Source organism: Varroa jacobsoni, unplaced genomic scaffold (genome assembly GCF_002532875.2).
Source record: "Varroa jacobsoni isolate VJ856 unplaced genomic scaffold, vjacob_1.0 scaffold_1348, whole genome shotgun sequence".
NCBI lineage: Eukaryota > Metazoa > Arthropoda > Arachnida > Mesostigmata > Varroidae > Varroa > Varroa jacobsoni.
Genome location: NW_019214250.1, coordinates 95,878 through 123,113, shown reverse-complemented (window position 1 = coordinate 123,113; position 27,236 = coordinate 95,878). Strand labels below are relative to the sequence as shown.

At 40.6% G+C, this 27,236-nt stretch overlaps 1 protein-coding gene and 1 long non-coding RNA gene across 2 annotated transcripts; both read left to right on the top strand.

The window, feature by feature from the left end:
* Positions 1 to 70: 70 nt before the first annotated feature.
* On the top strand, positions 71 to 4,694 carry LOC111269054 (uncharacterized). The gene is made up of 2 exons (XR_002685543.2): positions 71 to 342; positions 1,451 to 4,694. It is a non-coding gene; the product is annotated as an uncharacterized LOC111269054 (long non-coding RNA).
* A 16,911-nt stretch (positions 4,695 to 21,605) lies between these two features.
* On the top strand, positions 21,606 to 25,612 carry LOC111269050 (uncharacterized). Its single transcript, XM_022848381.2, has 2 exons — positions 21,606 to 22,144; positions 23,568 to 25,612. The coding sequence occupies exons 1-2, from the start codon at positions 22,130 to 22,132 to the stop codon at positions 24,006 to 24,008; spliced, it is 456 nt and encodes a 151-aa protein (XP_022704116.1). The 5' UTR covers positions 21,606 to 22,129; the 3' UTR covers positions 24,009 to 25,612.
* Positions 25,613 to 27,236: the final 1,624 nt, after the last annotated feature.

The following is a 27,236-nucleotide window of genomic DNA, read 5'->3' as shown; positions in this document are numbered from 1 at the left end:
TGATGATGTTTTGGTTGATGATATAAAAGAGATAGTGTCAAGTCGTTCATATCATAAAGTAGCCCTTGAAGTGTGAAGCGTACGCGTTTTATGACTTCATGCGCTTGAAGGGTGCTATTGGCACAGATCTGCACAAGAAAATTTGACGCAAGTTTCGGAACGTTTTATGCATCTAGTCTTGCTGAAAAGGGAACTGATATCAAGGCTTAAAAAATAAGTGAGCAGTCAATGTCCGAGCAAACAACCGAGACCATCAAGGTAGATAATGTTAATCCGGTTTTATTCGCTGTCTTAGGAGCCGCTTTCCGTACGGAAGTCACGGATAGACATATTTCCATTGAGGTAAGCCAATGCATAGCTAAAAGCAGCCTCCGAAGATCTAATCTAACTCCCCTAAAAAATTAATGAATTATTACGACATTCAGTATATCATAAAATCTTCTAGACTTTGCCCTAATGTCGTCTGATTGTTTATAGTTACGTATTGTAAGCCAATGCACTACACAGTATATGGGAGAACTGGTTTCCTCCTCGCCGATGATGACCTCCGTTTGTCTTTCCCTATTTATGTCTACCTTTCTCGGTTATACTCTGTGTGGGAATAAATCTTCGAGATCACTTTTTCAATCTAATATCAAGTACGTGCTGCACTAGAAGGGATAGATGGAGTTAGTCAATTCTAGGCACTGGCTGGAAAATCGCACATATGCATACTATCTATCTAGAAGATCCATGAATGGATACACAAACCCTATGCTCCTCTCACTTTAGCAGACGACAATTGTTCAAATAATTGTTGTTCAACGTAACTTTGCGATGCTTTTGCTTTTGAATTTTCCATGACCATATAACAAAAACCCCATAATTTCGAATGTGATCATTTTACCGACTTTCAATCATTGTATATTTCTAACAAATACATCTATTTACTTATAATGAAATTCATTGCTATAATTTAATTTGAAAGTATTTGAATTAAATTTTTGCTCAATATTCCCTAATCGTAGACCATTATTTGTAGTCAAGTGCTGTCTATAGATCCCTACTAACGGACACAAGACCACGAAACACCTGTACTTCCATTGATGATCTCGATAGAATAATATTCTAAAATTTCTTGTCATGATAGATCAAATATATAGAATAGTTATACGTCGTTATGATTTGACGGACATTTCTTCTCATTTTAGCCCTTGTAATTAAGCTCGTTAGATAATATCAATTCTTGTATAACAACTAGTTCTGTCCATTCGCGCACATATTTCTCTACATAAATATTAAAATTGTTTCACCTGGACTGATCTATTTTGTGTGTGCTTATGCATACTTCAACGTAATCGATCTTTTGATATCCGGCAGGGCACCTGCTGCAGTTGTCAGTCCTGTTTGTTTTTTTTTTCTATAAAGAAATCACAATGTTACAAGAAACTTTATGTAGCTGATTTTTTAGGAAATAGGCTGGCCTCCGGAAGCAGATCATTCACTGAGATGGATTGAGCTACACTTCGAGGCGATAAGGAAAAGTAAATCACGCAAGAAGTTCGTTGATACGTGAAACGGAATATAGAGGTAATTTATGGCGCACGCATAGGAAGATTCGAAGAACTTTAGACGTTCGAGGTTTTGAGACGGATCCTGCGCCAGACTTAACAATTTCGGAAAAAAATAACGCCTTATGTGTTTTTAAAATGTGGCAGATATTTTTACTGATATTATTGATGTTATTACTTAAAGCGAAAGACTGGAATGTTTAGGCGTGTCGTTACATACAGTCGAGCAGAATGATCAGGAATAGGTTCATTTATTCGGATTATCTTCGATAATTGTACTACTTCACAAAAAGTAACTGATACGTTTTCTATGTGAAATCTATATAGGTGATATGAAGCAGTGCCCTATCATTAACGAGCTAGACGTAGAATGGATAAATAGATAATTGATATATTTTGATAGCTTTGTTATGTTGTTGATAGAGTTAAAGAATCCATTTTAAAACCCTGAGCGCCGCCAGAGACACAAGAGTTTTTAGACAAATGCCTCGAGTTTTTTCCAAACTGAATTAGTATAGGGGCGTGGTTTAAGTGATACTCCGTATCTTTTAGGTTCAGCTATCGTCTTGCTGAAAAGCTGCGTAATATCTGTCAAACAGCGTTTACCTAAACATCAACAATTCTCCACAATCCCTTTCATCTCGTTCTGAGTGTATTAGTATATAATGACTGGATGTCCACATGTCCTGCAGTCCTACATTTGAGGATGCTTCCTTAAAAAAAATATACTCTCCATAGTGTGTTTTTATTATTCAGCAGCTTTTCAAAAAAACAATGAGTAAATAACTACGAATAAATATGTATGCCGTCGGCAGTACGCATTATTTGAAAGAAGAAATTCGACGTTTTTTCTGGTAATTTTCTGCAAGAACCTAAAAATGGCATAGCTACCAGCCAGTCCTCGAAATCTGCGATGATCGTTAATCATGTGCGGAAAATGCTACTTCTCCATCGCCTTTCGCGTATATTTTTCTATACGAATAAAATCATCCTAAAGAAGGCCAAAAAATTTTCCAATTCGGTGGAGTCCCTATAATTTCTCCAAAGAACAATTTCTCGTAGAGTTCTGGTTAGTTTTGCTACAAAAGCACTCTGCATACGGTACGTACAGGAAACGGTGCCAAATGAAAATCTACATAGAATTAGGCTAAGGAGAAATAAGGCTTTTTAAAGCGTTAGTATGATAGACCGATATCAAACTGAGATCTGAATGGTAGCAATAATAACAAATCTAATGCGATCCTTTCCAGCGTGCGAATAGATCTCAACTCTGGCATTGATTGTCGAATCTGCAATATTTCGTATCATTTCGATCGTATTGCCATTAAGTTTGTTCCTGTTTTATTCCTATAATAGGAACTATTAGGCTACCCAGCTTCCACCGTAATCCCCTCCGTTTTGATGATAATGGCGAATTGCAGAACTCTGCCTAGGACAACATTTATTAGCAAAGTCCATAGACCGGTCACTGTGTACTCGATACGCTATCATTCACATCTCAGTTCTTTTCTAACGCTGCTTGTACACAGCGAACGCGTCCTATGCGTCTGGACTAAAGAAGACAGCCTAATAATTGCCTATCTGGAGTTGTAGGATGTACAAGCAGAATGTATTATAGGACGTATGGTAAACGGGCTCAAGCCTCAAGTGAACAAGGCAGACGCGAAACCTTGATTGCAAACTGCGCGTGAAGACACCTTACTTCGCGTTGTTGAAGTTTAAGTATTTGTACCAATGCTTAATTGAAAAATAAAACGAAAGACATTTATTAAATAGCAGGTCATCCCACAGTGGCTGAAAGAGACCGAGGGTCGCTATCTCAACTCTTACAAATACAACGAAAATTGCATAAATCAAGAAAGCTATTTTCTCTGTCCGTCACATGCGTTAGGTCTACATTGTTCTCTTGTACACGGCGTTGTAACCAGTACACGCACATCTACGGCATCCCCCTATCTCCATCCTTTAACAGTGTACCTGTAAATATTAGAAGTGTTCATGTGCGTCACGACTCTGTCTATGCGTGCGTATGTGTCCCGGTACTTGCAACTTAGCAACGCTCAAAAACAAATGACCTAATGGATCTACAGGTCTGTATCTATCTAACAACTATCGATTTTCTTTGGTAAAATCGTACCATTTCAATAAAAGTTCTTCCCACTAGCTGACACAATAGAAGCACACCAGCACTGCAGCATAAACTGCTAGTTAATAAAGCAGACGAGTGGTACGATTTTTCTCAAAGAAATACCAGATGTTATATGGATATTCTGATCTGGTCTGTGTAATATGTGATTTAACGAATCGATAGATTTAAGCACGAATACGTCATTGCAAAAACAGACAACGAGCAATAGGAAACATATTATTTGTCAACTTCAACATATTCAAGATAATAGAATACTAGGCAATTTGTGTGAATAGAAGGAACTACTTTGGGAAAATTCTCGGATCGTGCTCCATAGTGCTGATCTAAATGAAATACTATATTGGGTTAAACTGTGAACTGCGGCAGAGCTAAACAAAAGCTACCACCAGTAACTTATCTTAACTTACCATAACTTAGTAGGGTTACGCTGTACGAGTACACTAACGAAATGTAAATAATAGTGTTTGAAGGCAATGGCTGCTGACGCATTTTTAGCAAGCTACGTTAACAACCGTCTCACGCCTAATACTCCTAAATTTTACCATTTTTAATTGGTACATTGAGACATAAACTACACTGTAGACTGTGATAAACCCACGTGTGACCTAGCTATTCCCGTTATGTGCGGGTCGTTATAACTTCGGAAACGTTTGTATGGCAAAGTTTAGGTGAGCTCTATCCTTTATTGAACATCTACGAACTTATCGTAACAAACAGAGATGGCACGATTATTACCACGTTCGGCATACATTATCCGATCAAAAAAGAAAACAAAATTTGTCAAATTAACGTTCAATACTAGAAGGTGTAGCCTATTGACAAAGCATTTTCATATGTTAATTGTATCTGCCTAACTTCCACCAACATTGAGTTAAGATACGGCCAAAGCTGTCGTAATCGCCTTTGAACGTCATTGTTAAACATGCCAGCGTACATTGTGTTTTTGCGTTGGTGTGTCCAATTCCTTACTTTCAATAAAAGCCCTGTCGAAACCATTAGCAGACTGCCATGACGCCTTGCCAAGCTGGGCTGCTGTTACATAGTTAAGAAAGTTGCTCGAAGTTATATATATTGTTTGTACTATCCCTGTGACGACACGGCGAAAACTTGCCTGTCTGCTAAACTTAAAAACATGAGGTGGTCTGGGCTCGAGGCCAGTCGCCGTCATGCAGACAGACGCTTCGTGTCTTTCTGGAAAGGACCATTTGAACGGTGCTTGAGGATGGCTAACCCAGTTGGTCGTAAACTTTAAAAAATTGCATATTTACATATTGCAAGTAGAGATTTTAGTCTGTGCAAACAACGTTTGCATTCAGTGATTCTTCTGAAGGAAAGATGACCCTGCTGTAGCAGACGATTGAAGTTAAAACGGACGAAGACGTGAGGGCCATATAGCCAAATCGTAAAAATTTCAATGAACTATATTCTGCTCAACTCTGACTAATGGGGTGCGCACGGGAGCTTCTCAGCTTTCTACACAATTACCCTGAATTGTATCAGTGAGCACCATAGAGGTCGTAATAGTACCGATAGTGAGGAACGATTTGTAAGACGGCCAAAAGCATCTATCGTTCCGTAGGATAAATCGAATACGAGGTAGATGCTGCACTGCTAAATGTGAACAGGCAGCCTATTTGTGCTTTAGTGTAGGCCAATATTTGAACTCTTTGGAACAATATATATTCGACCGACTTTTATATTCTGATAGCTGTTGATATCTGTAATCACTGCTTACGTGGCATGTTCCACTCGTTTATTAGAAGACTGTAAGTTTCGTTAATTGCCCCTTCTACGTGAGTCCGTCATCTCAGCATCCGACCATCTAATCTGCACAATGACATAACTATCTGTCGTTGATGTTGATATTGACGATGGCAATGGCCTTGTTACTGTCGCCGACAAAAGAACGCCTTTTTCCCCCTCAACCAACAGCCAGGGATTGATACAGGGACTCATATGTCTCGCACGGTTTGCTATGTATAGCAGCAGTTTTTTGCGTTCACGTTCACGACAACGAATCAGAGTTATTACGTGACTGGCCATACTGACGCGCGCCCAAGTGATCTATCTATTCAGGACAGGGCCGGAGGGAAATTCAGCGAGGTTTGTAACACTCACCATATCAATGGCAGCTCGCATCGTTGAATACTCTCACAAACACACACGCTCTCACATATGCGCAGAGACACGCCTCCATAAAAAATGACAAACGTACAGATATCTTTCTCTAGGGGTACAAAGACGGTTAACGTTTATGGATTCACCTGTAGATATGCAAGTTGTTCCTTCGGATGTATGAATTAGTCGAAGCACAAAATACGAGCTGCCGGACGCCGCCCCATCGCCCGTTCGCTTGCCCCAGCGACAATAATAATAACAGCCATTAAATAAGGAGTAAACGTCTATTGGCGGCGGCGTTGACGGCGCCACCAGCAGCAGCCGAAGCAATAAGAACTGGCCGAAACAAACACATTTAGTGCTAGCGATCTAAAGCAATCGTCCATTTAGCTCCGGCGCAGTATCTCGTGTCGTGCCGCATCGTTCAATGCAGGCGAAACCGTAAGCGATAACAAACGACAACACTCAATAGTGGTTGGTGATCGATTAGTTGATGTCTGCGTGTCTGATCATGGCCCTGGTTCCCATCATCGCCTCCGTCGTCGTCATCATCATGAAAAACGACGAAATTTTGTATTGACCAATTGGGGTTACAGATCATGCGCAGAGCTGGAACAGCGGAACTAGCAACAATAACAGCAGCATGCCACCCCGATTATGGGTGGCTACCCGACCACACCGTAATTCCTACGACACCAACAACTGCTCGTTCAAAGTGGGCAAAGCCAGCCAGGGAGCAATGCCTGGACACTTTGCATAAAGCTTCGAACGGATGTCGACATCCGCCATCGCTTCAATGGATCTAGCAGTTGCGGTGGTAAGTCCAGCTTAAGCTAATAGGCGCTGCGCCGGCGACATTAAATCAATCGGCCACTTGGCATCGACGAGTCAATGGGGCTGACGTATGCTACGTATGGTTGAAGAAGCTCTGAAGACGACGAATAAAAAGAGAAGATCCAAAAGAAGCTGCTGTCCTGTCCTGTCCCGATCACCCCAGTTGTGAAGTTCCGAACGCCGTATGACAGAAGCAACTGTCGCTGAAACTGCTTGGTGCCGCATCTACCGTCGTTGTAGTTCCAGCAAAGGAAAAGCCGGGTCCTTTTTCACTGACCGGGCTATCAAGATCGCAGTGGTGACTGTAAAAGTAAATATGTCCAATTACATGTCTCAGTCTGTTTGTTTGAGAACCCGTCCTTTCTCTCCGTTCTATATCGCTGTCTCATGTAAAGTGGCTCGGTTGAATAGCGGCTCTACGGGCCAGAGTGGTCGAGTTACAAGCAACGTAACAAAAATGACGCAATCAACAAGTATCACGACAATGCGTTGCCGAAATTGGAAAGGTATTAGTTGGCTTCGTCTCGTTCTTTCTTATTATATGTATCGGGTGTGTGTTTGTTTGTTTGTGCATGTGTGTGCCGTTTATGACACTAGGTACACCGCGACAAGGCCATGGGGCCCAGAGCTTCTACCGCTGCTGTGGCAGCAGCAGCAGAACTATCAATAGTTGAAGTGGTCGAAGGCAACAGGCATGACTGAGATAGTACTGACGGCATACAATAATAATGATAACATTGACTCCTATTGGGGCCCACTGCGGGTACTCGGTAGATCTATACCCATATCCACACGTATTAATAAGTACATAGGACATATAGCTCTGAAGCCACATACGACAGTCGCAAAGATATCCACAATTTCCATCTTATACGTGGATCCATCATGTTCACATACGATCGTCGATGCCTTGAAAGCAATATGCTGCACCTGTTTCGTCTACGGCACGTACATAGATGACAATGCTCACTCGGTCTACAGCGGAAAAAAATTGTAACGCTGCAATAGATAAAGGTTCATGAACGGTGGGGGCGTTTTCGTTTATTAAAAAGCCTGCTGACGTTTTTCGTTTGGCTGTGGTTCTATGTGACCACGCTACGAGTCAAGGTGTCAGGGATTGTTACACAGCAGAACGTGAAAGGCGGTACCTTGACATCGATCGCAATCCTTTGCTTGAATGAATAAAGATTTCAGTGTCACCTTTTCTGCTTCTGATGTTATTGCCGGAAACTAGCCTCAAGGGATAAGTCAATTGCTGTAAGGACCTCAGCACTAACGTAACGAAATAATCCGGCAAATAGGACACCGGTCAATATATGCGAATTGAACAGCTGTGTTATCTTATGCTGTTAGTACAAAAGACCTTGCAAAGGTCCTGAGACAAGGTTATTGAACTCGGACGGAAACAGCTGCGAACTATATCACATGTCCTTGACAATGTGTTTTTGGTAAAAATTAACTAGTTTACTAAGCTAACAAACGCTGCGAAATACTGCTTGTTGTTAGCAGTTTAATAGATATAAAAGGTAAAACAAAAGTATCTTAGCAGATTGAAGAAAGTCATATATATATATAGGCTGCTGCTTAACTGAGTGATCTGTTATGAACGACAAGCACATCAAGCGGGTCGTGTTTAGGAGACGATAAAAGAAACTGTCCATGGAGTAAATGAAAGGCAGTCACGTGCTTGGGCGTGATTGGAAATAGTATTATTAGTCAATGCTGCGGTGTCCGTAAGCATACGTTGGAAATGCATTGGTGGGATCTGGGACATATTATACTTTGGCGATCGGTGATCGGAGAAACAGAGACTAATGCTGTATCTGGGATTGAGCGCTTGATCTGGATACGCGAAACGAACTATGATTAGACAAGTGAGCAAAGAGTGATAGTAGAACAAAGTACAGGTCAAGTAGATTTCACCTATAATTAATGTACGGGTTGAATCGTATAAGCCTTCTACTTGCATAGAACACAAAAAAAAAAGTTAAAATTACGTAACTGTTTCACGCGTTTTGAAACCGTGACAATTTGAATTGATGCTTTCATATGTACTTAAATTGTGCCGAAACAATTAGCGATTAGAATTTTTTCTTCTGTGGTGATTTTTCTCCCCTGGTATATTTAGTTATTTTAGCATATTAACGCATTTTTAACATGTCGAAAATATAGCAAGAGTCACGCCAATATAATAATTTCACCGTAATACACGACCGCAAGCTAGAAAAATTCCAGCATCTCATTAGGTCGCAAATGCCGTACGCTGAAAAGTACTGTCCGGTTAATTATATCGTTGAGTTCATACACACCCGTATATATCCCTATTTTGATTCGCTGATGTTACATTTCATTCTGTTAAAGAAAGCTTATTGAGCCAACCTATCAACTTGTTCAGGCGGGCAAGCAGAGAGTCCCGTTATAACTTAGCTGCGGATAAAAGTATCACGAAGTGTCACGTAAGACGTCGATGGCAGATGGAAACAGCAACAAGGACGGCAGTAAATGACGCAGTTTTTTAGGTGGCGGCTCCCTGTTTTCTGTTTCTAGCTATAGCGCAGTCAGATACATCATACCCATACTTAAAGTAACAAGTGTAAAAAAAGAACTAACATGCCTTACGAGATCACAGTTTAGACTATTTGTCCTTGGATATGTTGCAGAGGTACTGTGTATAGCTACTGAAACTAGGATTAATGGGGGGTGTGGATCAGGCTCGAAAGACGCTTCGGTTCGTGCTGAAAGGGACCGCCAGCAATATGATAGGGTAACGCTCGAGTCTTTTTGGAGCCATGGCCGAATACATGGCGTGCGCTGTCTGAGAAATGTTCAACTAGGACAGTAGGTCCGCACGTAGATCTTGAAATACTTATTAGATCAGCTTCCAGAGACGTATCACAATGCAATACATTTATTTATTTACATGTCTAAAGTTCTATAATATTATACAAAGTCTAACACAAACCAGACTGCGATCAAATGTTAACCTATTACGGGTCAAATCAAACCCACACTGCTTATAATTAGTGTACAGATTAGAATAAATAGAATAAAATAGTAGTAAAATACGATGATGGATAGCCACGTGGAAATGAAAATAAAATTACATAAAGATATATACTATCTGAAGCGTATCTTCTCAGAACGCCAGATCGGCCGTAATACGATTCGGTCTTCGATCAGAAAAATAGCCTAATGAGAAAACATATAATCTATTCTTGGTTTTCATCTTGTAAATAATCAACGAATACACTGGCTATATTCCTGTCCTCGTAATATTTTTTTGCGTCAGAGGTTATAGGGAAAAATATGATCTTGTCCTGTGGGCTCCTATAGTAAAACTGGCTATAAAGCGATTAAATAATGCATGTGCGAAAAGTTTGTCTACGAAAATATAGTAGAACTTCGTGCAGCTGCGAGGTCCCAGAAATAACTTGAGCTTTTTAATCGCAGTCAACCTGCGTGCGAGGAGTAAAGTAAGGGTGATGCCCCCGTCTCACCGATAGAGTCAGCTATTTCATGATTGCATTTGATCCAAGCAGAATTGTTCTCTGCCGTGTATACTCTTTCGTTGTAAACAATTTTTCAAAAATTTTATCATCTACAAACGGAATCCAATGCTAGTTTTTCCACTCAGTAATCTGGTCTGAACCTAAAAATTTAAATCGGTAATAATTTGCATGGTATTTGTATTTGTCATTGTTGAGAAATATAAGGCACCTTAATGATTTAGCGAAAATTACTAATATAACTATACGAGCACGATCTAATTCCGGTTACTCTGTAACCGCTGTCATTATTGAGTGTTACCAGATAGCCTTGAAGGGATGGAAATGATCGCATTGAAATGATTCGAAGCGCTTTTATTTATTCAAACACTTTTCCCTAGGTTAATTTTGAAAAGATTTTTTTTTTTAATCAAACGGTGTTGGTTGCTTATATAGGGGATACTTGGATAGACCGTATTTTGAACATCCTAAGACGTTACTCAGATCAATGCTCTACGCTCATTAAAAAGTTATTGTAAGGCTTAAAAGTATCGTATCTCTAATAGCAGGTTTTTCTGTAGTAACATTTAGCGTAACATATTATTAAGACCAACTGGCTCCATTTGTGCTATTGATTTTCTTGAGTGGAATAAAGATGTCGTTTTCAAAATGGGTACTTGTTTAAAGATCGAACTCTTACAACTGTTCATGCTCACGAATAGGCATATCATTTATTTTTGCAATGTACCTCTCTAGCAGATATGGGATTGTTTTTGAGTTTGTCGCTCAAATAAATAGACGTATCTCGTTGTAAATATAAACATTGGAGCTTGCCGACAGTCTGCAGGTTTCAGTAGCGGGCAGCTGCTTTTATATTATGTGGCCTGACAGATATTCAGCCGCTGTACGTATATATGCTATTTAAGCATAGGTGTCATGGCTGAAAGGATCAGGCATTTTTGTTACGCCATGACATTGGCACTGAAAGTCAGCATCTTATCGAACTATTTTTCTATAATTTATAGCCACTACGTCCGTTTATAATCGCAAAATCGACACGCTTCGCGCACATCAAAAAGCCATCAAACGAGCAAAATTTTACATAATGTGTATATATATGTACTGAATGAGCTACCATTTATCGGTCCCGGCCAAATGAAGTCTGCGAAGATTTTCGACCGGGGTTAAAAGCCGCCATTGTTTCAAGAATCTGAACTTTTCATTATACAGTTTTCGATGAACACGTGATACGAGCCCTTGCTAACTACTTATGCATTTTAAATGACGAATCTCTGTCTGCTTGTCGTACTTTGTTTGATACGTACAAAAACCACTTATACGAAAACAAACCCTCAAAACCGGACCCAGATTACGGTCACTAATCAGCATCGCGTATATATATATATATATATATGTAGGGCATGCGTCAACTTGTGATATATATAACGAAGTAGGCCTGACATCATAATGCAACCGTAAACAAACGAAACAGCAAAATGTTTGCTTCTATTGTTTAATCGGCCTGAAGTCGCCTATCTTGGGCTGAACTTGACTTTTGCGACGGCCACCCATTTTATTCTCACCGTTGTTGTTGATGCCCACCTCAGCATGCAATCGTCTACCGAAGTGGTGCTGCCTAACACGTTTCGACATCTCACTCCTTCTCAAATCATTTGACTAGTTTATAGTTCCAATTTTTTCGAAAATTCGTTGCCGCAGCAGTAGCCAACACCACAATGGCGGTCACCAAAGCATTTGCCTCTGGCATGCTACGGAGGGCCATAAATATAAATAGAGAATCACCTAGAAATTCACTCGTTCTGCAGGTGTCGTTTTGGCATTCGGCATCAGTAAATTTGCTTGTCGGCGTTCCTCCCTTTGACCATCAACCTGTCACTGCTACTGTCACTGCCCGGCATTCGTACGTTTGACGGTCCCTCTGTTTTTCCATCAAATGTTGATGTCAGTTACGATGCGACAATATATACTTGAAAGCCTTATTCAACCTTAAACGTAGATAATCTGATATTACACACTGATCGAATAGCGTTTGCACATCAACCCAGTTCCGACTTTTTTGTTAGCAGACATCTCAGCTGTTATACTCGCCTGTGACCTAGCCCTGGCAGTATTAGCTAGGTTGGTGTAGAAGTAAATACCAACGATAACAAGATCCTCAGTAGCTGACAGATAGACAGACAGGACTCTGTTGTTTTTCGTTGGAGCTTTTATAGCTACTCTTATTTATCTTAATTCTATGTTTTTTTGCATGTCTATTCTTGTATTCAATAACGGCTTTAGTTTAGTACTTCGGCGATATTAGCGAGTGTTGAACTTGGTCGTGCTATAGCTCCAGGCAATTTTTGTTGTCACAGTGTGCCATTCGCTTTTGTATTCGGCTCCAGTTGAAAAAAAAAAAATAATAGAAATTATCGCAATTTTAGTAAAATATTGTAAATAAGTGTTATTTTTGCTGTTATTGATCACGGTGACTATCGTTTCCATGCTAAGCCAGCTTTGACCTGATCCGATTCTTAACAAGAGTAACTTTGGCAAACATATAATATTCCTAGTTATTTGCCCAATATTTGGAAAAATATATCCTTGTCAATCTGTTATTGATATGGATCTGGAAGGAGAGCCGAGAAATTTCGTTTGAAATCTTCGAGGTAAATATAGGGATGGCGTCCGAATGCTAGCCAACAAAGTTTCTAGAGAACGGGCTAGCTTTTTAGTTAGTTTTTTTTCTTCCATATAATATAAAACATGTTTATTAGAGCCGCATGTTGGACGTTTTACCCTCATCTCATGTAAGAAGAAAGAAGCCGATTCTAGTTGTTAACCTCGAGCTTTTACACCAGCTGTGAGTTCGACCTCCTATTGATTGGTGGCAGACCCATCCAAACGGACATGATATACTATTGTACGATACTGGACTTTTACAATTGTTGGACTACATTTATGTGAGACTTCTCATACGAAGATCTTCCACCCGCGATATAGGAGCGCGATCCAGAAAATGAACAGCAACCTGAGAGTTATCGCAACCCTCTATTAACGATTCAACAAAAAAAGATTCGTTTAGGCCCCTGCCTCCCACTGATAACCTTACATACTGTGTATAAAAGTGCCAACTTGATATTGACTAGTAGCAGCATGAGTCTTCCTCCTTTAATAATTATACTATTCTAATTAATGAAATATCTTATTTTTGTCGGTCCCAGACACAATAATAATCTCTGAGTGACGCTATATTTAGCTATGCAGATCTCTTTTTGGGGAGCCCTACGCCCGCTCGAGGATCATTTTGCGTCACGGCGGTCGAAACAATTCCTCGCAATAGTCTCGCTGATCGTTAAGTGCTTCTGATAATGTATTTATATCTTACAATCCATATATCCTCATTCCATCATCTTGACCTAGCTACAAAAAAAAAAACCAGCAATCATTTGTTGACATCGACCGAGCGCAGTGTGCCCTAGGTTCGATAGAAAAATATGAGGAACGAAAGGTCTGTTTATGCCAATCTAGTGCCCCGGGGCTCGCCCCACACACAGATCGTATTTTAGTAATAATAATAATAATTGAAAACAATTCAGTAGATGTCGTATCTCCAGCGCAGTTACTGGTACAGCCATTGAAGTTGAATCGAGCCGCAAATCGGTGTTAATAAGTTAAGATCTATATACGTATATATAGTGTTTGTTCAGTATTTCGCGTAACAGGCTAACCGTTGCTATGACGCAAGTAGCTATTATCGTCACAGTAGGGACGCAGGCGTTTCGTTAGTTATACGGTATGTTTAAAACGAATATCACAGAGAGCTTGATGATTAGAGATATGTTGGTGTTTAGGATTTCGGAAAATTATTATCATCATTTATAAATCTCTAAATGTATAAATAAGCGGCCTATCCAAGTCAGCAATGTCCGATCCAGCTCCGTACTTTCATTAGATACGTATTCTCCACAACCAGTTTATATATCTGTTCATTATGTTTTGTCTAAGAGCCTTGCAGTACCGGTGTGGTCAGCATGCGCCGACGTCAAGAGTGCCTCGTGTTTTCTGTATGAGCCGTCGCTTCAAAAGGTCGCTTAAAAATATGGTCTGTACCTAGGTCCGTGCCTCTCCAGTCTATTACATTGGACACGTTACGACACTAATCGCCGTGTCACCATGTTCGTGGCCATATACAGTGACCACCGTCGTCGCTGGGGAAAACACCTGACATCATATGGAGATAAGAAACCCTTGGAACTATAATAGCTGCATACTCTGTTCGGTTGCCCCTTGCCACCTGCCTGACGCGTATACAGGCCGAATTTTCAAAAAAAAAAAAAGTAGACGCATTGTCCTAGCAGTAGTGGACACTACGATAAGCTGACTGACACAATCCCTGAAGATCGGTCTAGCTTGCTATATGTGACCTGCGCTTCCATTTGTGTTACTTATATATTATTATTAATTATAACTACTATTATTATGAAGCTGAAGGGGTTCAAATAGTGGTGCGACATGGAATGATGGGGCTGAAGCTTCAATTAAACCATTCCGAAGCTTAGCAGTCTTTGTCAAAGGTAGGATAGAAAAAAGAATTAGGGGCAGCCATATCCGCAATGGGAGGATTACGTCTGCTCTACACGGAGAACAGTCACGTTTGGCACGAAGCAACGGTTACGTATGGAAAATGGTGTGAAACAACTTCGTTGCCACGCAGTAAAGAGGGGCAGGGAATATAGGTTCAGCACCAGTGCCGAGTGCAGGATGTCAATCCAATTGCGGTAGTTTCAAAATGTACGCTGACAAAAAAGAGAACTACAGTTATCTTCGATGTCCTCGGCCGCGCAAGAAGCGACAGAGGTGTTGCTTATATGCTGTCTAGCGTTCTGCTCGAAGTAGAATTTTGTCGCTTGCTATTATTGTTATAGCTATTATCGGAAAATTTAATATGTATTTGTCGGGTTTTACTAAGAGCCTCTAGCTTAGCCTGGTCTGTGGCAAGAGAAGGGCGAAAAAGGTTCAAGACTTCAAACAAATTTACATCCAACAAGTGCAAAAGAAAACCTGCAAAAAATTATGGCCCTCACTGGTTCACTCAAAAATAGTTACTCCCACTAAACGCTTAGCTAGGATATATAGATAAACACGTTCATCCGGGGTTCAGCTATAGGAAGTGCTACGCGTGTTTAGTGTATTCTCACTATAGCCAGAGTCGGCACTTTCGAAAATTCCATTCATTTTTTAGAAAAGTTAGAAAAATCTGTTATATATCAAAATACTCGTGTGCCAATAATCGTAGCTATTTTTTGTTTTTTTTTCTTATTTTTATTTTGCCTTATGCAATTCCGTTTGTCACAGTATAAGAACTGATTTTGAATATTCTATAAATACAACGTGTAATAGGAGTCAGCTGAGTTTCCCGTAGTCATCAAGATGGCTTAAGAAACTTTTAGGTTTTTTGAAAAAATGTGACTATCTTTTTGTCAGAACGAACAATTTACCTCTTTTACATGGGGAAAAAACGCAACAAATAGGCAAGCAGAATAAGCACGTGAAATAGATTTATTAATCAACTAAAATTCTAGATACAGATAAATCAGTATGGTTCGCTAAAGCCCCGTAAATAACACTTACACTTTTTCCAACAGCAGAGTGAAGTATGAACATTGGGATGTACCTGGGAGCAGGCTTCAGTTTCTCTACTTATTTTTGCGTCTTCATGTATTCCCCCATTGAAATACAAATGAATTCAAGCTGTTTTTTCGCATACGACAACTACCTCAATCGAGTCTATTCACCATTAATTTTTTCGTAAATGGGCATTGTACATGGAGTCGTTCCTTAACCCATCTTGTAGCACTGTTCATACTACGAGCTTAAAGATCTGCAACTTGGGTTTGATTACTTTGCACTGCTCCGTTAAAATGACTGCAATGAAAAAAAATTCCAATTACGGTAACTCATAGAAGCTTATCATACTATCTGATTCTGTGATAGGTCATCAGTATAATAACTAGACAATTATAGGCCTTAGGTTTAGCAAAACCGTATTCGACATGACTTTGACTTACAATTATCTTTCTCATAATCAGTTAATTACCTACACGTTTTAACAAATTCAGGCTGATTACATATGAACGGAGACACCAACAAAATATATGGGGTGTTAAGGAGAAATTAGTGTTTTATACTTCCCATGCACAACTTATAAAAACCGCACAAAATTTTTCAAATTGGATTAACAATATATCGTAAACCTGCCCGACAAAAGTGTTGCCACCTATCGTTTGGCCATTGAAGTCAGCCCTGAAATCTTGCTTACCGCTTCAACATCTGTCCACTAACACAGGCACACAGTCAAAGAGTATCCGTCACATGAACTTAAACCTAGGACGTTTGACGAGTGTCAAACTGTTGAAAAGTAACTTTCTGACGGTCAATGACCGTTCTTTGAACCTGAGTCTGCTCCATATGAACAGCGCGCCTTTTCCCATTAGTTGTCATCCAAAATATCGCGTTTATCTGAGAAAAATTAAAAATAGAAATACAAAAGTAATTTCTATCTGTTAATGTTTACTATTTCATTTACCGAAATCAGTATCTTCGACACTGTTGACTTCAGAATTTGCGTCCGTACTAGCTTGTAATAGAGTCGTAGCAATGGCCGGGTGTCACATCACATTTTAAACAGAGATAAAACTTCTGAGTAATTTTAACTGAACTTATGGAAGTCTAAGCTGCACATGCGTTTAAGCATTTCTAAGGCAAGGCCAATATTTTTGTCTCGTTGAACCACATAAAACCCTATGGCCTGTTTAATTTTTCGAGTTTTACATCCGGTGTCGCTGTTAGGCACCTACTAAATGGCTGGCTGCCAGCACGAAACGAAGCATGTCCGTACTCAAATTTAGGCCTAGGCCAAGACGTGTTTTTAAGATTACCATGCAAACACGTTACCCACTAAACGGTCACGGGGACAATGGTATTATTAACCTGATCTACTCTATGGAAAATCGGCAAAACATCTAGGCGTGGAAAGACCCGGTGAAAAATGCTGCTTGTTCAAAATAGCATCACATCAAATACGGTTATACTACACTCGCATGCTGTCTCCTGTCGTTATAGAATCCTGAAGCTAATTTAACTTCTAGTCCTAATCTCAGTCCATCTGAGCTTTATTGAACCACTCGTTACTTCCATAATTAGTTTTCCTCTTTGTGTTATCGATCTCGAGCGAAAATCGTTTAACTAAGACATCTAATCTTCTGCAATGAAACACGATTATTTTATTTAAAAAAAATCGAAATTCGGGTTTCGTTAGAGTTGTTATGGCGTATGGAGTGGTAGTAACGCATAATCCATGTAACGACTGACGGCCAGACCGGGTCGGCGCAGGAAAATGGTGGATCAGGCAAACAGTCAGATTATATGTACGGAATACAGAATAGCGTATTGCTCGTTAGACAAACCTGATCTTTACTGTACCTCTAGTATTGGAATTCCAAATGAAGTATGGGAGAAGGTGATTACACTGCGTGCATGAAAATAGTTATGGAAAGCTAGCAAAAAGGCGACAGGGCGACGTTTCAGCGTCAATCATCACAGCTATCCGCCACCGCTTACGCCGGCTAACATAACTTAACTTACTTAGGATAGGTTTATACCTGAAATTTATTTGAAGTAGGCCTTCTAAAATAAGTACCTGGAAGCAGTACCAAACGTAAAACTCGGAACTTACTTTACTTACCTGCAGAAATCATAGCAATTCAAACACGTAGAGCCCCTTTGGAATTGTTTTTTTTACTCAGAATGTTGCTCCGTTAGCAGGATAGATTGGAATGATATAAACGGGTGTGGGCTGTGAGTGTCTGCCTTAGCGACATGACTTTTTTCAAAAACATAACTAGAATCGCTTTCGAACTAGTCCGGTCGTCCCTGTGCTGTATATTTTATAGAAGTTCTGCCCCTGAAATTTTACCTATAGTTTCTTTGATTTTTAGTAAACTTCTACAAATAGTTCTAATCTCTATTTGAGCAAGTTACTTTAGCGACTCAGCCACAGGTTGCCCATCACGAATGTTTGCCCGTATGTATAGGTGCTTATGAAATACAATCTCTAGCATTGTTATTATATCTGTCTGTATTTTGCTTTTTTCATAGCTTTAACAAAACCAAGTTTACTCTCCTACGTGAGAAATAAACCGATTTCTAGTCTCTGTTAATTCCTCAAGTGAAAGTCGACAGCGCTGTAAATAACAACTGCTTTTCGAAGAACGTAGAGGATTTCATTGCAGATTAGGACAAGTATGCGAAATCGTACGATAGCAGCGAAATTGTCGTTGTCTACGTAATGTGTGATTGACCCAATTTAGATACGTTGGTCCTGCATTGGTAGGCATTACACAACGTCACAGAACCGTCAAAACTACATCTTATTACAATACACTGGATCACCGAGTCACCATGCACATAATACTACTACTGGCAATTACGAACGGCCGCACTATTCTGCTTTGTTAAATTTTCCGATAAAGGCCGATCTGTTTTGTTTAACACAAAAATTGATCACCCTTAAGAGTAACGACTTTCTTGCAGTTATTAAGCCACGTACCAACAACTGATAACAGTACAGAACTATATCGAAGGAAAAATGGTTGGTCCACTTTTGCCTATTGTAGTATCACCCGTGTCGCATAACCCGAAAAGCCGATCGGTCCCAGTTGTTCCTTGTCGCCTTTGGTTTTATCACGTCGATTGTAATCTCTGAAATAAATGACCATGCCAAATACTGGTGACTAATCGGAAAGGCTGGATTGCAACAACTCTATCTTCAGCGTATCGCGCAATGGTTGCCGTGGTACGGCGTAAATGATAAAAATAGTCTAAGATGTCAACTAATATACAAATCAATTGATAAATGATACACCGGATGGTGTCAGACGTTTGCTTCCATTAAATTGATTACGTTGGACAGCAAAAAACAAGAACGACGTAATGTTCTCTGGATTATGTAGTATAGAATATAATACATTTTCAACAAAGGTACTGCAATTATTACATATATGCGTAATCCGATAAGCTGAAGGCAAATTGCCGTTGCAATGATTCTAAGGCGTTCATGTCGAAATAGGTTTTTATACATTCCTTATGTAACTAGAAACCCTATTTCTTTCAGTTCTTCTATTCTGTAGAATGTACTAATCTACCGAAATGCCAATGGACAGCACGAGGTTTCTTTCGAAACAGCGTAATAAAGTCAGTGGCAAAGAATTGTTTTGTGTTTTATTAAATAAAGGCCAACGATAATCTTTCTGTTAATTACATGCAACAGTGGCATGTAACGTTATGCCGAATCAGATTGGACCTGCGTTCTGAGTAAGCCTCAAACTTCTGAACTTCGAAGTTCAGCAAAACATGCGCAACATTTAGCGAAAACACGAGAATAAGTTATCGGAGTGCCGCCTTTTCCTCTTTTTACGCTACACAATTTTAAGCAACGCCAACGTCGACGCGCGCACAACGAATGTCTCTTATTCGGTTTAAGCCTACGAGCAAGTATAAAATGGTGTCTAAATATATAGGTCCAAAAAGGGTTCTCTCTTTCATATGCGTTATGATACTCGACAGTATCGCTCATAGATTTGAAACGGATGCGTTTTTAGGTTAACCCACACCTATAGCAAATGAAACAGTTGCTATTGCTAGATATCCTGAGAAAATCTCAGTTGCATTAATAAGCCATAGCTCCATACACAATGGCACCAAGGTGCAAGTGCACTATGGTGCAAGTGCGTATTTTCTAACCTGTGCCAGTGTTAGAAATGACACGAAGAGCATATGCAGGCGTCGATCAGTAAAGCGTGTCGTAAAGTCACAGCATGAGTAGGGTTGTCAATAGATGCGCATTGGTTTGTAGCTGAGGAACAATAACTGCTACGTAATGGCCAGTGGGGAAATGGCTGTTGAAGATAATTGCATAGTCTCCATATGCATTTAACATATGCGTTTTCCTATAGCTGATTATTGTTGTGCAACCTATACATTATTTATAATAGTAATAATAACAGCTGTGATATAACCGCTATCATCAAAATCGATACTGGTGTTCGTAGCAGCTGTTTTGCGAGCTCGTTCTGCATCTAGTGTCATTACGCACTTGTCTAGCCCGCCAAAACAGCCGCCGATGTTCATAGCGGTCTTGTTTTAACACTATCCAACGTTCAAAATGCCGCTATATCGAAAATATCTGATAGATAAATTCATCGATTGCCGATTCCGCCGTCGTGTGCCACCTCGGGGTGGGTATCTATACCGTCACTCTGGCCAAAAAACTATTCGACGTCGATCGCTAGTACAATTTGTACACTCGAATAGCCGTGAGGTAGTCACGATAGCAGCGTTTATCACTGTACCTACCGCCAGCACATCATACGGAGGATCTGCTCTGGTTCGCTGCAGTAACTCCTATCCTATCTGCAGTAACTCGGTATGGCTCTGAGCGACGTTCGCGGCGCTCAAAAGTGGCAGATCAATAGATGATAACGTCATCCGACTGGATCAGCCACGATCGTTTGTCGTAGGCACTACCGGGTTCTTGTTTGCGGTCATCGCTAGACTGCCATTGTCTTCAGCACAGTTTGTGTTAACAAAAGCTCCCATTGATCTGTAGTTGCGGTCGTTTGTCTCATGAAGAGTGGTTATTACTCGACGGTAATGCCCGTTAAGACAGATTGCCGACCGGACCATTTCGCTGCTAGATCCATCACGGGAGTAATTACCATTATGCTATGGAGGGCTCAAACGATTGACTACCGCATATCTGTGTATCAGTAGTGGTAGAAGTTATCCACCCGTATCTACCACCGTTTGTGATCGTGGTTCATGGCTAACTACTTTGCCGTATGGCCGTTTTGTCTTGCTGTTATCGTCTTTGTCATTGTTGTTGTTATTATTGTTGTCTTGTTGTGATGATGAGGTCTTGATTAGCAGCTCCGTGATGCGATCATTGTGTTCGTTTGATAACGTTTCCCAAGGTCAGTCTAATAAAAACCCCTGCCTCCTGACGATAGCAACAGCAGCAGAAGTAACGTGCAATGCGCGTCTCTGCGTACAGGGCATCTGGACAGTTTTTCAAATGTTTACGACGACGGCCACAGCTGCTGCTCTAGCAGCAAACCAGACTTGCCCACCGGATGGCGGGCAAGTCTGTTAACGCTATCATTAACATTATTGGATCATTAACGGCGGTGCATAAAATTGACTTGACACGTCCACGACCAATATTGCAATAGCAATAGTAGCAGATAGGCTGGCATGGCGTCACTTTGGCAACGCGCCGCCGTATTGCACGTTTTCGCTTACCATTTAACTAATCCACATCTCTGGTCGCCGCATTGACTTTGACGGACTTTCGTTTGCCAATGATGGTCGCAGATACAAGTTAGGGTGGACTTCGGCTACCTAACACCCGTAGTATCACGCTTAAGCCAAAGTCTATTCATAGCCGCGGGATAGTATCCCCGTGGCTATCCGCCTGTGCCAGGTGGTTGAACGACACAGTGAAACGTCGCAACAGCAGCAGCAGCAGCAAAATGCCGACAACGCCGTTAGCGCACGCAGTTAACGTTCTAAAATGCCCCGAATCACAACGCTGCTGCTCCTGTTGCCGCTGCAATATGTTATAGTAAGTTTCGAACGCTGCGCCCGACCGGCATCCAAACCGCCCCCTCTGGCTTCCACACCCCCTACCCCAAAAACGGCTGTGACGCTTGTGGTACGCGACGAAGGCAAGGGCCACTGGGCCAACAACACTGAATGGACGTTGGGTAGCGGACCCAGCGTCAGGAACATGCCGCGGTTATTGTTTAAAAGCCAGCTTCACGTTGGTGACGGCCAGAAGACGCCTCATCGTAGTGGCGATACTACAGGCACCAGTTTAACATCTGCTGATTTAGAAAGTACTCTTAACCGGCGGAGCACGTGTGCAAAGGAAAATGCATGTTATGAAGGTGTGTCAATTGAGATTAGAGGTGTTCACTGAAAGTTACATCGATTGAAATTGTTAGACATATTAGCTTTGGTTTATTTTTGGATTGTGCGGGACTGCGTGAAGTCGAAGAACAAAAGTGAAGAATATCGAACGCGATTGCTAAGTGTAGTACTTTGTTGTAAAGCGTTGGGCAGTGCCGTGTTGATGTTAGCAGTTGCGTGAAGCTAATACCTAGCGGGTGATCCTTTATGCAAGGTTTCATCCACTATGGGATGGGTCGTTCCCAGAGCCCGATTGTGTTGTGTTGTTCCATGGATACGAAAGCGAAGATCAGTGAATCGGATTTGTCACACATTATCAATTGATTTAGTTATTCAAAAAGCGAACAAAAAACAACGCAGTTAATATGTATTGTATATTTGAACCTTGTCTATTCAATGTTTTCGATGGCTAGTTAGCAATGGAGTAAAGACAAGCAGATATTACCGCAGACAACTACAGTACGATGAATTATTAGAATTATCTTGTATGTACACAAAACAACAGGACTTTATAGCCGCTAAATCATAAGTGAGGTTACATTGGCAGGCAGATTACTTATCAACATAATGCCATAAGCGCCGTAGTGGATTTTTAGGCGGAAATTTACTTTTATTCACTTCACTTAAAACTAGCCTGGCTCTTTGTCTGACAAGACCGAAACAGGGAAGCTTATTTAATAGACAAACAGTATTTTTTTTGACAAATACTCCGCACTGAGCTGCGTTTGTGTCCGTTGGTCGAACCTCGACCCAGCCATCAACGTAATTATTAGCTGCCGAGCAACTGACCGCCCAATAATGTTTACTATCGTTATAATGAAACACAATTGGCCTGTCCTTCTGCTGTACCTGCCCTTCCAAGTAATAGACAGAGGCCTCAAACCGGAACAATAGTGAATCTCAGTGTTCCCAATGGAAAAAAAAACTGCCGTACAAAATGGTGTTTGCTGAATGTGAAAAATGTTTCTTTTGTGCAGAAGCATTGATCTCCCGATGTACCCTCTTCGTACCACTGAACTAACAATGAGTCTAACTCAATGCCAGCTCATGCAATTTCCTACGGCAGATCGAAGTTGATAACTATTAATAGGAGTAACTTAGAGAACTGTACTACGTGTAAAAATTCTATGGACTGCTTCTCTAGCTCGGTTCTGCTCGCCTTTGCTCCACTCTCGTTTGAACCACTGCCTTTGATAAGGAATAGATCTGAATTTTAAATCAATTAATAATTGTATAGCTACTCATATCCACAATAATTTTTTAGTATTTACGCTTCATATACTGCAATGATACCTCTATCGCCGTCGTTTTGCTACCAGCTAAACTAGCTCTCTCCTTTCGTTCCTTTTTCTGTCTTCCTCTGTCTCTTTTTTTTGTACCTTTTTATTTATCCCATTTCAGACCACACTGACCATAGCTTTCGCGGCTTGCGCTGTCCTCTCGGTTAATGGTCTCGGCACGAAGTCGGCCGTAAGGGCCGGAGCCGCCATTGCAGCTATAGGAGCCGGGGCTCTCTCGCAGATCGCTCCTGCGGTTGTAGCCGCCGGTCTGTGGGCTCCACCTCAGCATGGTCACCACGAACAACATGGCGAACACGGATGGGAGAGTCATGGCCATGGAGAAGGCGGCAGAAGTTACGGTCATGGCCACCATGGCAAACCAAGTCACGGTATCGGACACGGTCACGGACATGGGTACAATGAGTTTGGCTGGGCTAGCCTGCCTTCTCCCGTTGTTAACGTGGGTCCGCTGCTCCGTCACGTTGCTTTGCCGCCCATCCACGAGCTTTTGCCCCGCGTCAACGTCGCTCTTCCCCGAGCCCACGGACTTCACGGATGGTAGACAGAGTAAAAAAAAGATGATGATCGACTGATAGTGATCAGGCAGCGGAGTGATGAACTTGGTGACGAGGTGATGAAATCGATAATGATTGTGTTGGCAGAAGCTGACGTAGAGGTGGTAACACGTTTGCTAAAGTAACTGGAAATTCTTCTTATAGATATACCTTATAGATATGGGATCGGAGTCAAAGTAACTGAGGGGTTAAACCCTACAAATAAGTTCGGCTAGCAAAGATTACACATTTCGGACGGAGTATGGTTTCTTCAGGTAGATGCAGCAATTTCTATATGATGTGTCATATACGTACATCAACAAGGGATTTCCGCGTTGAGCGTTTCGGTCGACGTTGTTAGCATCTGCTAAGGAGGGACCGTGATGTGTTCCAAAAGTTTTTTCAATACTAATTTGTATTCGGCGATCGAAAAGGCGAGGGTCCTTCTGGAAAGGATCTAGATAGGTCTACCGCAGAAATGTCGGTTTTGCGGGATATAGTCAAGTAATATCTATATATACTTAGAGAGAGACGGATGAAGAGAGGGAAAGAGAAAGCCAAATGTATATACTTTACGAATTTCGGATATCTATTAGTGCGCTGACATTTAATTTTTTTTTATTTACATGGTCCGGTCACTTCCGATGCTAACATTTGACGTTATAATCAATAGGAAATCATACAAGTCAGCATTTCGTAGCTCTTTTGCGATAACAATAATTGTAATAGTAGGAACCATGAGAACTGAGAATGCGACCTGCGCACTGCATCTCGATTGAACTGAACCTTCAAGTAGACCCAGATCCAATCGATACCATACATGTTCCTGGTATATTTTTGCGCATGTGCCACATACCTGGGCCGTGACGTCCTGACGTTTCATATGCGCTAAATTTTTCAACTGGTGCCAATGTTGCTATGACTTTAATTGACTTGATAAATATTCGTCTCGAGTTTAACCTCGTTAAAAAATGTGTCTGTTATTTAAGTGTTTATAAGCACAAAAAGCAAGTAAAACTTAAATGGCTATGTCACACCAGTGTCCAATGGAACTGCGGGAAAGAATTCGCTGTCATGACGCATCCGGCAGAAACTCAACTGGGTTACGCGTTCTCAAGCACATACAAAGCAACGCTCTTATTGAGCGATTTGATTGAAAGGCCATGGCCAATCAAAGATCACCTCAAACCTTTGATGTCTAATATAAAGTAATCATCATCCGAATTGTATGTGAATTATCGCGTGCCTGTGTGTATGCATGTAATGTAGTGTGTGGTCGGTCCAATGCTATATTCGCCGAGCCTGTTATCTTATCGTGCTGTATGCGTTTTGCCGGTCTGTGTATCCAGACAAACGTAATTGTCTGAGCTGTTGGGCACTTGTTGTGCCCGCCAGCGCCTCCTCAGTGTTGTTAGACGCACCATTATATATATATATATACATATATATATATCCCATATACCTAAGAGCAAATCGATGCCGTACAAAGACAATGAATAAGAACAACTCATATATGGTGCCGCTTACCATCCGTGGACGACTGGCGGCCAAGCTGTACATACAATATATAACAAATAATAAATGTCTACGTTACGTTATTAGTGTACTACAATGATGGCTTCTTCTAATCGTAGCTAGACTATTTATGTCGATCAACTAACTAGGTGATACACATAGCAGTTAAACATTTCGCTGTCATAAATTATCTTCATTTAGACTTTAGCTTGGTTTTACTGCTAACTTCAATTGATCTCTCAATCTGTTCAATGTTCAATCTGCATTGCTGCAAGCAAAATTCGAAACTTCAATTTTGAGGGCTAAGGTAACTTGGATTCGTGATTCGTTTGAAATGCCCGTGTATAACAAGAGCGTCAATTAGCATCGGCGTCATGTTATGCTGACTTTGAGCGGATCTATTAAGGAAAAATCTTGAACGTCACTTTTTTCAATTGTATTGAAAGAGTTGGACTTGTAAATGGTCAGACTGTGATACAAATGCTAGTTTAGGTATGTAGGAAAGTATAGTTATCTATAATTTCAATGCGAATGGGTTTTTGTGTCAATAGGGCCTCACTGGCTGATAACTTATGTTCGGAACGTCGTCCGCGCAATTACCCGTTGATTCTTATTCAAGGCGTTTCAAAAAGCTTCCATGGAATTAATTATAACAAGCGAAAACGCACAATTTACTGTTAATGTAACGGCGGATTTGTTCTGCGTGTATATCTATATTTGTTTATGGAATTCGTCAAAGTCACGTGGCGGAAGTTTTAAGCGGGCTCAGATATAGACTTGTTTAGATGCCTCGTCAAATCAGTCTATAATTTATATAATGTCCGCTTAAAAAGGGTATCAAATCGTAGTTCACAAAACAAATGGAGCATGAAAATAAATGAAATACCTGCAGCTTTTTCAACCAAATTATGCGTTCTATGGTTCATATTTGCTTTAAAGTCTCCCCTAGATACTATACCTAATAGCATAAGTTTGACTGGTGCATAACACTATGTGTTTAAATATACAAAAAAACAATATTTTTTCCAGAATTATTCATATAAATATTGACTTATTATCATTAACCTGTGACATCTATTGATCAATTTATTTATTTATACCTGGATATTGTAACCCAAAGGGAGAGGCACACCCGAAGCAAAAGGGTCATGGATGCTACTATATATCTATTGAACACAAAAGCATTAATAGAAATACGTGTTTTTTACACCCGCAACTTCTGTATGATGTGAAAAATAACTTAGTATACGAATATCCTATATCACGATTATTACTAAATTGTGCAGCCATGTCTGACGAGTTTCATTCGGTCATGGCACAAAATTAAAAAACGTGCAAAAAAAAATCTCTTAACTACCTATTGAAACTAAGTAAAGATGTGCTTAGTGGCTTCCTTTATTTTACACTCAAAACAGTTGTCCACTGAAAGCTACTTCCACGCAGTTACATTCAGTCAATTTTCGAAGTCTGTTACAACTAGATTCAACCTCTAGTGGCAAAATTAAGTTTTTCAGGTCCTGTATTCTTTGTATAGCTCCGAGAACGACCAAGCGAAAATGCCCAACAGCATGTTATTAAGACATACAACAAGCTCGAAAGAGTAATGCCGCCCAAAAAACATGTGACCCATTATAGAATTTTCTGGAACTTACTTATAGGATTCATTATTACTCTCGACCATATCTTATTAGCTAACATACATCTACTTCCAACAAGTTTTT